The sequence below is a fragment of the Amyelois transitella genome, chromosome 20 (assembly GCF_032362555.1).
Source record: "Amyelois transitella isolate CPQ chromosome 20, ilAmyTran1.1, whole genome shotgun sequence".
NCBI classification, from domain to species: domain Eukaryota; kingdom Metazoa; phylum Arthropoda; class Insecta; order Lepidoptera; family Pyralidae; genus Amyelois; species Amyelois transitella.
The window spans coordinates 387,358-400,604 of record NC_083523.1 but is presented as its reverse complement, the minus strand read 5'-3'; the positions used below and the strand labels follow the sequence as shown (position 1 = coordinate 400,604).

The 13,247-nt window shown below is 39.7% G+C and overlaps 2 protein-coding genes across 2 annotated transcripts; both read left to right on the top strand.

The window, feature by feature from the left end:
* Positions 1 to 4,236: 4,236 nt before the first annotated feature.
* On the top strand, positions 4,237 to 12,201 carry LOC132902982 (spidroin-1-like). The gene is made up of 6 exons (XM_060950105.1): positions 4,237 to 4,261; positions 5,036 to 5,140; positions 5,486 to 5,611; positions 8,128 to 8,415; positions 9,404 to 9,532; positions 10,067 to 12,201. Exons 1-6 carry the CDS (start codon positions 4,237 to 4,239, stop codon positions 12,199 to 12,201), a joined length of 2,808 nt encoding a protein of 935 aa, XP_060806088.1.
* LOC132902978 (spidroin-1-like) lies at positions 4,237 to 12,201 on the top strand. The gene is made up of 7 exons (XM_060950098.1): positions 4,237 to 4,261; positions 5,036 to 5,140; positions 5,486 to 5,611; positions 8,128 to 8,415; positions 8,951 to 8,989; positions 9,404 to 9,532; positions 10,067 to 12,201. Exons 1-7 carry the CDS (start codon positions 4,237 to 4,239, stop codon positions 12,199 to 12,201), a joined length of 2,847 nt encoding a protein of 948 aa, XP_060806081.1.
* Positions 12,202 to 13,247: the final 1,046 nt, after the last annotated feature.

Below are 13,247 nucleotides of genomic sequence, written 5' to 3'. Positions count from 1 at the left end.
GCACTGAAATCCTTATATGAGGATTCGAGTGCTTGTGTCAGGATAAACGGAGCGCACACTGAGTGGTTTAAGATTGAGAAAGGCGTTAGGCAAGGATGTGTTGCGTCACCGTGGCTGTTCAACCTATTTATGGATAGCTGTTTGACAGATTTGAAAGAGTCTAAAAGTGGATTAAGGATGAATGAGTTACTCGTCAAATGTCTGCTCTATGCCGACGATCAGGTTATACTGGCGTCGTCAGCGGAGGAGTTACAGGAGATGGTAAACTGTATGCATGAAGCTTTAAAAGAGAAAGGAATGAAAGTGAACGTAAGTAAAACTAAAACACTGGTTTTTGAAATGGAGAAAGAAATGACAGCATGTAATAATTTGATTGGAGGAGAAAAAGTGGAGCAAGTGAAAGAGTTTGTATATCTAGGATCAAAGTTTACATCAGATGGCAAGTATGATAGTGATATTGAAAGGAGAGTGAACGCGGGGAACATGGTGAATGGAGCTTTGCATGCCTTTATGAGCAGTCAGAAACTATCCAAAAAGGCTCGACTGGCTGTGCACAGGGGCGTGTTGGTCCCGACATTAATGTATGGGAGTGAAAGTTGGGTATGGCAAAAGAAGCATGAAAGCAGAATAAATGCAGTGGAAATGAGAGCGTTAAAGAGTATGATGGGTGTGAAATTGAGTGACAGGATAAGGAACAGCGTGATAAGGGAATGTTGTGATGTGAAAGAAGATGTAGTTACAGGAATAGAGAAGGGTATGTTAAGATGGTTCGGTCATGTGGAGAGGATGAATGAAAGCAGGTTGACTAAGCAGATATACAAGGAGAGTGTGGAGGGAAAGGTCGGAGTGGGAAGACCTAGACGAACGTATCTTGATCAAATTAAGGACGTCCTGGTAAAGGGTCAGGTCAAAAGTACCCGAAACCGCCGAGCTTGTATGAAGAGAGTTATGAATGTGGACGAAGCGAAAGAAGTATGCAGAGATCGTGGCAAGTGGAAAGAGGTAGTCTCTGCCTACCCCTCCGGGAAAGAGGCGTGATTTTATGTATGTATGTATGTATGTACTAAAAACACCTTGAAAGTGTAAATAACCACATTTTTCTGTTAATTTTCCAAAAGTAAGACAAGACATATATGTTATACATATCGCCAGTAAATTAACTCTCATATCCTGAAATTTTGTGTGTAAACATGCCGAGTCAGCGGTTCCCAAAGATGGCCAAAATGTGGCGCGGTGGTAATAGGCTACCGTCCTATTTATGCGGGACAAACAAAGCGTTAGTTCACTCCGATATCAGTATAGCCCAGGGGACTGTATATTATAATAATGAAAGAATATTATCGTTGAGTTCGTATCCTATATTAGATTTAGCTAATACATACATATAATCACGTCTATGTTCCTTGCGGGGTAAACAGACCAACAGTCTTGAAAAGACCGATAGGTCTCTTTCAGCTGTTTGGCTTTAAGCTAGAATTGAGATTCAAACAGTGACAGGTTGCTAGCCCATCGGCTAAAAGAATCCCAAGTTTATAAGCCTACCCCTTAGTCGCCTTTTACGACATCCATGGAAGAGAGATGGAGTGGTCCTATTCTTCTATTGCTGCCGGGAACCACACGGCACTAATAAACTTGTGTTTATTATTATTCTTATAATTATAATACAAATGACATGGGCTTTAAGCAAGCCTATGTAAATTTTGTATCAACATTCCGGGTAAAAGAGACGAATCACGGAATGAGGCGACTTCACCAACGTCATACGCTATCAGCCAATCACAGCGAGAATACGACGCGCTCAACCAATAGCAGCGAAGAGTATGCGGCGACAACGTGGCTCACAACAAACGTCACTTATGCACATTTTGTAGCTAAGTATAGTATAGGTATAGTGTTAATCAACGAATTAATTGTAAACAGCGTGACGGACTGTCGAAAAAGTACCCATATCATATATTTGAGGACTATGACCGTCCGACAAACAGAGTCTTAAATCGCCTAAAAGAAAATTATATTTTAGTTTTTAAGATGTAGTCTCTTCGGGAAAGATGCGTGATTTATGTTTCTATGTAAGTTTCGCTTTTTAAAGTCGCGAATGTATTTTTATGCACTAGCTCTTGGACTATAAGCCAGCACCCCGGGGTGAGTATTATCTGTCGCACACAGGCCTAGTCTATACACCGACAGCTCTAGATATTTTACAAGGCTATCATTTACTTTTAACCGACTTCACAACAAGAAGTATTTAATTCATGCAGTTCACTATTTTTGGCGAAAAAATAAAATGCTCTGTCTAGTAATTAGGGTACAAAAACAGTCAACGGTTAGGTTTTGAATCGTAATTTGAGAATAATTCAATTATATTTAACTAGCTGTGCGCGACTTCGTCCGCGTGGAATAGTTATTTTTTTAATTTACCCCGTTTTTTTTCATTAAAGTTGCAGCGTGATGTTATATAGCCTACAGCCTTCCTCGATAAACGGTCTATTCAACACAAAAATAATTTTTCAATTCGAACCTGATTCCTGAGATTAGCGCGTTCAACCAAACAAACAAACTTTTCAGCTTTATAACATTAATATAGATTGAATTGATTGACTGAAAAATGTTGCTGAGCAACAAAAACAGATGAAATTAAACTTAGGCATTGAACTTCAGGAAATTTAATTATGCGAACGGTGAAGCGTAACAAAAATCTCATTGTAATAATGCATATTGATATAATGTTATATGTACATAATGAAATTGACAGGCTGAACGAAGTGATAAGAACGAAAAATATTATATATATTTTTCTAGTGTGGTTAAATTTTGTAAACCCTGGCGTCAAAATTAAATTCTTAATAGGCGAAATAGACATATTTTGAGTGGGTTAATTAGTATCACCAACGGCGCCACCCGATGTCGTGTGGTTCCCGGCAGTTCAGAATAGAATAGGTTGTTAACGTCCAAATTTCTTTCCTATGAATGGATGCGCTAAAATTATGGAATACGTTCCCTGCAAACGCTGAGGAGGTCAGACGGGAGTCGCTTCCTTTTTCGCCTGACTTACCTAATCCAAGACTATGGTCAGTGGGCACAATCCACCATAAACGCCATTTTATAAGCAAGTACCTACTTAGTGCATTTTTTTAAATTTCGAGAGCGAATTGTTTCAGTAACAATTACACTATTTATTGTTCTTTTTTTTCTCCGCAAAAGACAAATAGAATCATTTTGACAGCTGTCAAAATCAATCTCCGATGGCGGCCATCTTGGATTACTTGTAATCAATCAGCGCGCCAAATCTGTTATTTGTTTGTGTGATTTATTAAAGATGTCATTAGAAACGATATATCGAGGGAATGTTTTTACTCATTTGATATTTATTTGGATATTATGATGTATTGTTGCTAGATATAATATTTTTTTAAATATCGGTAATTGTCGAATGATCAAGGTACGCTGATAAAAATCGTTATGCACAAGGCCAACATTAGGCAAATTCATTCAATGCAGCTTCTACCATCACTCATGAACATTTAATGACGATAATGTTATATTTATTTGGTAGGTACAGTAAAAGGCAGATAAATCTGGCCTAAATGTTAATAATTATTTATACTTTTTGGATTTGGGATTATTGTTGTAGGTACAGTGAGCTTCATAAATATAGTAGATATACAACTATACAAATCGATACACATAAATACGATGAGAAAGTTGTATACTTCTCTAAACGACCCACTGTATATTTCATAATTTAATCAAGTATTTTGATCCAAAGCGGAATAATCATATAAGAAAATGAATATTAATATATTTAATAAACAAATCAATTATTAGTGGTTTTCAACGCGTAAAAAAAATACCTTTATAAGCTGAAGGCGGTGGCTGAGAAGTTATCTTTCGTGGGTCAGCTGAGACTCACGCAGGTTCCAGTCAGTCGATTCTGATCAGTCAGTCAAAATGAGGTGGATTTGGCTATTGTCCTTACTGGTTGCGGCGGTCCACGCCTATCCTAGTGGTAAGGTTTTATTTTCATTTTTTTCTTTATTAAAATGCATTCTATATATTAAATCTCTGTATCCCTAATTGAAACAAAAAGTACTTCTCTAGATTATACATGTAAATCAACGAAGAAGCTCATAAACTTGGGATTCCTCTATAAGGTGATGGGCTGCAACGTGGCCCATTTGTACCTCAATTTTTTTAATAATTTTTGTGCCCAACACAATCTGCCTGGTGTTAAGCAAAATGAGACCTAATGCGGTGCACGCAAGTTCATATAGTGATTATTCCCTCTTGCCTTAAAATTCCAATTCTCCATTCCTTCGTTAAGCCATACAATACAAATAACGCGTCTTTACAGTATATTTTGAAGACGTGATCGTATGTATGTACATATTTCAACAAGATAAATTTTCCGTACCTTTCCATAATTTCTTATTAAAATCTAATATTGAAAATTATAGCATGTTGTAGATTTATTTAGTATTATATCATCGTACTTACTTATATAGGTAAGTCTAATGTATGTACGAAAACTCTTTTCCCCATGATCAATATTTTCTTTCCTTAAAGAAAACAAAAGCAAACGCTTCGTTTTGAAGTTTGCTATTCAAAAACTTGTGGTAATATTCGGGTGGAGCAGTCTTATTATTCGGGTTGAGCAGTCTTAATTCAAACAGACTGTACGTATATTCTGTATTGTCATTGTGTAAAGCATAAAACTTAACAATTCAATGCCAACTAATATTGTCAATACGAAAGTGAGTATATTTGTTTAATTTGATAATGTACTTAATTAATCTTCTTGGAATATCACGTAATATATAATTTAGAGATTGGAGAAGGATTTGCGAAAAATCTGTATTCTTTTGTAGATTGCGCTTAATTCATGCATATAGGTTTGAAGAGTATGCACTTAATAATAAATAAATGGTGTAGATGACACTAGTGAATCATCTAAATTTGCGCTTGTAGAGGCGCTATATACGCACGGACGAAACTGCATGTAAAAGCTAAATAGTTACTAAATATGTCATGATTTAAGGTCAAAGCCTAGCACAGGCCCAGGCAGAGGCGCAGGCGCAGGCAATCGGTCTAGGTCCTTTTGGGCCTATCTCTGTTGGCCCCGTCCCTCTCCCAGATGTACCAGGTGAGTTTTATTATTTTTTTATTTTGACGAATTGGGATTCTACTCAAACGTGACATGCTAAACCTATATTATAATTCTACCATTAAGCCCTTACAGCAGACGTGACTGTATGACTGTATGTATGCATGTTATGTGTCTACGATTTAGATTTAAGAGATCTATATTTGTAAATTGACGTCCGGTGAAAATGCTGCAGTGTAGTTTGTTCCGCCGCTTCTTTTACACATTCGCTTTGGAAGCGGTAGTAGTTATAATTAGATTTAAGTTATGTGTCGTCAATAAGTGGTACCTTGTATCCAATTTTGAAAATAAATCTATTCTATTCTGTTATCTGTTAAATTTCAGCCCCAGAATGCTCTCAACCTGGAGACATGTTCTACAAACATTCAACCTGGGGTTGCGACATCTGCGGTTGCTTTAGTGCATACGATGGCACTTTGTACACTAAATGCGCAACCTGCAACTGCGGTTGTAAGTATTTATAACTTTTTTTTAATCCACAGCCTCACTATTAATAAAGAGAAATGATTTGTTCTTTTTTTAAGTTTGAAACAAAATAAAAGTATCACAGATCTTTATACTGAATTCTAAAATTTAATTGATGTTTATCATACCTTCCTTAAAAAATTACATATGTTTTTAATTAATTCTAAAATTTTAAATTTATAAATTTAAATTAATCATTACTTCCTTAACGAAAGCTTAATTGATTATGGAAAGCGTTTATAGTGTCCAAAGCGGTTTATTTCTGGACTCCCAGGCAATATAACTATTTGTGCATGTCACTATTTGAATCTCAATTCGCTGAACGTGGCCATTCAGCCTTTTCAAGACTGTTGGCTCTGTCTACCCCGCAAGGGATATAGACGTGACCATATGTATGTATGTGCCTGGTCAGTATCAGATCCTTTAACCTTTAACAGGCGAACGATTATTTCAACTATAATAAGTCATTTAAGATACGCTTAATTATAAATTAAGTTAACATTGCACATGTAAAAGTACTGACAAACTTAAGAAATTTAGTAATTTTGATGTTTGACTTGATAGATTGTTTGTTTTAGTTTATTTATTGAATTATACATTATTGAATAATAACTTATATTTTATTTCAATCAATATTTAGCTGCGCCAGGGCCAAATGACGTAGGTCCAGTACCACGTAAGTATAAATTTGAAAAGTAATTGACTAGGTTCATAACACATACATGCATTTATAATATATATAACCGTGTGGTACCCGGCAATTTAGAATAACCAGAACCATACGGCACTACTAGTAATTATGAAATAGAAATATTCTTTTCTATTATCAAAGTCAATCAAGAGGTTATCCCTCCATTTAAGTACCGAAGTCATAACTATTACTTAGATATTCGATCAATATTTACCAAGTAATGCTGTATATTAGTCTGTTAATCAGTATTTAGCCAGTAATTTTGATTCTAAAAACTTATTTTGCATTAAATTAAATTTATATTTATGATTCTAAAAACTTATTATGTATTAAATTTAATTTATTTTGACAGCACCCATACCGTACCCACCATTTGTACCGCCAGTATGTAAGTTAATATTTTTGATTCAATAATCCATTTTATGAATTAATATATATATTTTATATTTCTTTATATTTAAGTTAATTTTTCAAACTTAAATCAATTTTGTAATATTAATAAACAATATACTAGGTACCTATTTATAAAAGTGTCGTATGGTACCCGGCACTAATACAAAAAGAATAGGACCACTCCATCTCTTTTCCATGGATTTCGTAAAAGGCGACTAGGGGATGGGCTTACAAACTTGAGTTTCTTTTTTTTAAGGCGATGGGCTAGCAACCTTTCTCTATTTGAATATCAATTCTATCATTAAGCCAAATAGCTGAACGTGGCCATTAAGTTTTTTCAAGACTGTTGGCTCTGTCTACCCCGCAAGGGATATAGACGTATTATGTGTATGAATGTATGTATGAATGAATAAGAACATCGTCCATATAATAATGACATCGTTATTATTTTAGATCCGCCGTCACTCCTTCCAATTGTGCCAAATCGGAATCCCATATGTATGTATGAAATCAGTACTAATATTATAAAGCTGAAGAGTTTGTTTGTTTGTTTGAACGTGCTTATCTCAAGAACATTGGTTCGAATTGAAAAAAATATTTTTATTTTGAATAGACCATTTATCGAGGAAGGTTTTGGCTTTATATAACATCACGGTACAACAATTAGAAGCGAAGAAATAATGGAATATGTGAAAAAAAAACGGGGAAAATAATTCATGCTTGAGGGCTTCAATGATGCCCAAAATAACTATTCCACGCGGACAAAGTCGCGGGCACAGCTAGTAAACTGATAATGAAGAACGCTGAGGACCAAAAAAACTGGGAAAAGAAAAGTCAGAGTGAATTCCCAAGAGGGTGTAACTTGAATATGCATCTACTTGGCATGTCGATGACCTTACTAAAGATAGTAAAATTTTCCCACTATATATGTATTCTGCCATTTTATCAGCCTTATCGGTTGCTGTCACCAAGGCATCCCGGGTGATGGTGTTAGGGCATAGAAGGCAGGTGCTTCATTGTTGAGGAAGAGGCGTCACACCCACATTAACCTTATGGGTTAAGATCACAATAATTTTTAAAACGATTCATTAATTAAAATGACACCATGATATGAATAGACTAAACACACACCTAATATTTCATACATTAACTGAACTGAAACCTACGTGGCTCGTGAAATCACTTTCTACTGGTCAAAAAGAAAATCATAGACTTGCTCCCTGAATGCAAATCTATAAGGCGCCCTCCGAATAGATTCAGGAAGAGAATTCCACAATCAGATATAGCAAAATGAGACTTACACGTACTTTTGATATCCAACTACCTACATAATTTAAAGCCATTAAGCATGATTTCAACAAAAATGATGAATTCTCACGCAAACTGTCAGATAATACGATAAACTCTTATATTGCAGGTCCACCACCCCTCGTCATACCTGGTCCCCCAAGGCCGGTCTACATCCCAGTACCAGGGAAGAAAGTATTAGTCCCTGTTCCCGTACCTGTTCCAGGACCCACACAAAAGGTCTACATCCCTGGACCACCAGTCCCGTATCCAGTAAAAGAAACTGTTCCGGTACCTGTACCCAGTCCTTACCCAGTACCTTCCCCGCCAGCGATTGTAAAAGTCCCGGTTCCAGTGAACAGATACATCCCTGTTCCCGGCAAAAACGTCCTGGTTCCCGTGCCGGTACCGCGTAATGGTAAGGAACAACTATTTTAATGCATTCGGTATATTAAAGTCAGTTTGCAGCAGTAGCTACTTAAAAATTGGTCACGATAGAAGAAGAGAGTCTCGCAAATTTCCATTCAGAATTTTGCCAAATGCTCTCAAGTGCACCCCTAGACCACATAAGGAACTTACATGTCAAATTTCGAACCTCTAGACCCAGTGGTTTGGGTTGATATGTCAGTCATATTCAGTCAGTTAATGTCCTTCTTCCTACTGGATCGATCATGGTTACACATCCAGATGCCTGAGTGTGCTGATGCTGTGTGTGATTTCCTCACGTGGTTTTTTCTCACCGTAAGAGCATCAGTTAGTATTCTAACTAATGAACGTAGCTTCGAAAATAGCCATTGGTACATGGGATTTGAACTTGTGCGCAGTCCTCTTTCTCAAACCCTCTTTGAAATTAACAGAGAATCCCAAGTTAATTAGTTTATCCGTTGATAGTATAATAATTATTTGTGTTAAACACCACAGATTCTGAAATAATATCACCAATCTCTTTCCAGTCAATAGATTCTTCCCTGTACCAGTAATCATTTACGTCGGTAAGTAAAAACAAACATTATCTATAAAAAAAACTCTTCAATTTCAATTTCTTCTTAAGAGACGCATGATATTTTGAGACGAAATGCTGACACCTTTGTAAATGAGACCAGTATAACAAATTAATGTAAAGGCAATAGATTTTTTGAATGTTTAAATTGATCGCCTCTGTTGCGCAGCGGAAGTGCCCTTGTCTGTGACACAAAAGGTCCAGGGTTTCAATCCTAAAACAAACTATTACTGAGTCACCTGCTTGGCTGGATGGCACGTGCCCATGAAAGTTTATCTATACATGTTTCCATTTTGTATATAGTGTCGTTGAGTTAGTTCCCACTTACTTTGACGCTATCTGAAATCTGTGCAAACATGAGCATGTGATTAAATGATCTACTATACATATTCTATTTAAATTTCAGGACCGAAATGTCAAAGATACCCGCCCAACGTGCCCTTCAAAGTACCCGGAGACGTATGCAACATCCACGTTTGCAGAATCAAGTACAACTATGTCTACGTTGAAACAACGCCCATTCCTGGGTGTATTGGTGAGTAATCATTGCCAGTTTAAAAGTTTTATTAGTTCATTCATTCATATAATCATGTCTTTATGGCCTACAGGGTAGAGAGCGCCCGCAGTCCTAAAAGACTGAAAGGCCACGTTCAGCTTAATGATTGAATTGAGATTCAAATGGGTTGCTAGCCTATCGCCTAAAAGAAGAATCCCAAGATTATACCATTTTCCTAAGTCCCTTTTACAACATCAATGGGAAAGAGATGGGAGTGTTCATATTCTAAGTAGCCTTCGAACTACACGGCACATCATTCCAGGTCAATGATTTAAAGATGCTTTGAAATTTCGCCATGACATAAGTACCGTACTCTTAACATGTGTGCTCGTTCTAAGGGGTAGACTGGAATTCTACCGTGACCGGCTACTATGAAATACTCTTTTGTATGATTCATTACAAACTTTTACATTGATCACTATAAAAATGAACCAATGTACCAAGAAAATTGTTTACTGCCCTTGGATAAACAGGGTATAACTAAGATAAATACGGTCTGGTTTTTTTTTTCAGTATGGGGAAGTGGTGGATACGGAGGTGCCAGTGCCCAAGCGCAAGCCCAGGCCCAGGCTCAAGCACAAGGCCTTGTAGGCTTTGGAGGATACGGGGGTGATGCACTCTCACAGGCACAAGCCCAGGCCCAGGCTCAAGCACAAGGCCTTGTAGGCTTTGGAGGATACGGGGGTGATGCACTCTCACAGGCACAAGCCCAGGCCCAGGCCCAAGCACAAGGACTTACAGGCTTTGGAGGATACGGAGGTGATGCACTCTCACAGGCACAAGCCCAGGCCCAGGCCCAAGCACAAGGCCTTACAGGCTTTGGAGGATACGGGGGTAATGCCCTCTCACAGGCACAAGCTCAGGCCCAGGCCCAAGCGCAAGGACTTACAGGCTTTGGAGGATACGGGGGTAATGCTCTATCACAGGCACAAGCTCAGGCCCAGGCCCAAGCACAAGGTCTTACAGGCTTTGGAGGATACGGGGGTGATGCACTATCTCAAGCACAAGCTCAGGCCCAGGCACAAGCACAAGGACTTGCAGGCTTTGGAGGTTACGGGGGTGATGCACTATCACAAGCGCAAGCGCAAGCTCAGGCCCAGGCTCAAGCACAAGGACTTGCAGGCTTTGGAGGTTACGGGGGTAATGCACTCTCACAGGCACAAGCTCAGGCCCAGGCACAAGCACTAGGAATTGGGGGCTATGGAGGATACGGAGGTTCTGACGCATTAGCTCAAGCACAGGCACAGGCACAAGCGCTAGGTCTTAGTGGCTATGACAGATACGCAGGTGCAGACGCGTCGGCCCAGGCTCAGGCTCAAGCACAAGGCCAAGGGCTAGGCGGCCATAGAGGTTATGGCAGTGCTGACGCCTCGGCACAAGCTCAAGCAAATTCCCTTGGAATTGGTGTCCGCGACGGCTACGGTAGCGCTGATGCTCAAGCACAGGCTTCAGCAGATGCTCAAGGGCAAGGCGGCTATGGAGGGCTTGGAAGTGCGGACGCTGCGGCTCAGGCTTCAGCGAATGCGCTAGGACTTGGTGTTCGTAGCGGCTATGGCAGCGCTGACGCTTCAGCACAGGCTTTGGCCAATGCTCAAGGACTTGGCGGCTGGGGAGGATATGGAAGCGCTGACGCTGCGGCACAAGCTTCGGCGAATGCACAAGGATTAGGTTACCGTGGAGGCTATGGTAGCGCTGACGCTTCAGCACAGGCTTTGGCCAATGCTCAAGGACTTGGCGGCTGGGGAGGATATGGAAGCGCTGACGCTGCGGCACAAGCTTCGGCGAATGCACAAGGATTAGGTTACCGTGGAGGCTATGGTAGCGCTGACGCTTCAGCACAGGCTTTGGCCAATGCTCAAGGACTTGGCGGCTGGGGAGGATATGGAAGCGCTGACGCTGCGGCACAAGCTTCGGCGAATGCACAAGGATTAGGTTACCGTGGAGGCTATGGTAGCGCTGACGCTTCAGCACAGGCTTTGGCCAATGCTCAAGGACTTGGCGGCTGGGGAGGATATGGAAGCGCTGACGCTGCGGCACAGGCTTCGGCCAATGCACAAGGATTAGGTTACCGTGGAGGCTATGGTAGCGCTGACGCTTCAGCACAGGCTTTAGCAAATGCCCAAGGACTTGGCGGCTGGGGAGGATATGGAAGCGCTGACGCTGCGGCACAAGCTTCGGCGAATGCACAAGGATTAGGTTACCGTGGAGGCTATGGTAGCGCTGACGCTTCAGCACAGGCTTTGGCCAATGCTCAAGGACTTGGCGGCTGGGGAGGATATGGAAGCGCTGACGCCGCGGCACAGGCTTCGGCGAATGCACAAGGATTAGGTTACCGTGGAGGCTATGGTAGCGCTGACGCTTCAGCACAGGCTTTGGCCAATGCTCAAGGACTTGGCGGCTGGGGAGGATATGGAAGCGCTGACGCCGCGGCACAGGCTTCGGCCAATGCACAAGGATTAGGTTACCGTGGAGGCTATGGTAGCGCTGACGCTTCAGCACAGGCTTTAGCAAATGCCCAAGGACTTGGCGGCTGGGGAGGATATGGAAGTGCTGATGCCTCAGCACAAGCCTTGGCACATGGATTCGGAGGTTGGCGCGACGGGACAGAGGGCTCCTCTAATGATGAGAACCCTGCTGCTGCTGCTTAAGAAATCTGGGTAAATATTTTCAAAATGTTCGCTAATTTAAAAAAATTAGAAATACTTTTGCTCGGACTCGGAAGCATCTTACACACCAAGGGTCAAAATCTTTCTAGTTTACCAGATTGCAATGAGAAATACTGATCATTTAATCTGCATTTTGTAACTTTGTTCTTGACAAACACAGTTCGGCGAACTCGGCGACCGACAAACATTTAAATGATTCGTTACTGCTTCTTCTTCATAAAAGAAATATCAATTTTGATCACAAAGACCCAACACTTGGTTCTGTTGGATATCTAATTGGCCGAGCCGCTATATTTAATAACAAAAATAAAATTGAAGTTGTTAAAGACATTAATAATAATTCCTATTCAATATTTTCTTTTATTTTACAGGGACATTATGATCTCATAACACGACTTGGCTGTAAACCTGACTCTGATCATCTTAGATAAGAAGAGCATGAAAACGACAGAACACGCTTCTTGTATATATAGTAATATATTTTGTGTTTTGGAAATAAAATTAGTGGGATAAATGAGGAGTTTTATTTTGACTTTGCCATTAGAAACCCTTTTAACAATATGTGCCGTCATAAACATGAAACTACTCGTATCTTTTGTGACCAACACAAAAATTACCAAATAGACAATCTCTCCTCTCAAAATGGAGATGAAAACACAACCGATACTGACAGTAGAATCGAGATAATTTATCAATTATATAGTTGGGCTGGACTGGATATGTGAATAAATTTTGGGAAAGGGATAACAGTGGCATGGGATATTGTGCTTCATAGCACAGGAGCAGGCTCGGCAAGATTTAATAGGAATGCAGATTTCTCGCTTCGTAAGAATAGCCATCGAACTGCAGAGGGTCTGACAAAAATAAACATGAAAGGCGTATTAATTTTATAAGTAAAAAGACCAAGCTTCACTAATTTACGAGTCATAGATTGTCAACTTATAAAAATTAAATAAATATAATTATTACTTTGTGAAATAAAATAGTTATTGAAACCCACAAATCTCAAAGAAAATAAATCACATCTA

Excerpts from the sequence above, each read along its gene's own strand:
- LOC132902982 (XM_060950105.1), top strand. The coding sequence starts at position 4,237 with ATGAGACCTAATGCGGTGCACGCAA. Across the intron at positions 4,262-5,035 it reads ACCTAATGCGGTGCACGCAA|GTCAAAGCCTAGCACAGGCC; the intron begins GTTCATATAGTG and ends TCATGATTTAAG. Across the intron at positions 8,416-9,403 it reads CGTGCCGGTACCGCGTAATG|GACCGAAATGTCAAAGATAC; the intron begins GTAAGGAACAAC and ends TTTAAATTTCAG.
- LOC132902978 (XM_060950098.1), top strand. The coding sequence starts at position 4,237 with ATGAGACCTAATGCGGTGCACGCAA. Across the intron at positions 8,990-9,403 it reads ACCAGTAATCATTTACGTCG|GACCGAAATGTCAAAGATAC; the intron begins GTAAGTAAAAAC and ends TTTAAATTTCAG. Across the intron at positions 9,533-10,066 it reads GCCCATTCCTGGGTGTATTG|TATGGGGAAGTGGTGGATAC; the intron begins GTGAGTAATCAT and ends TTTTTTTTTCAG.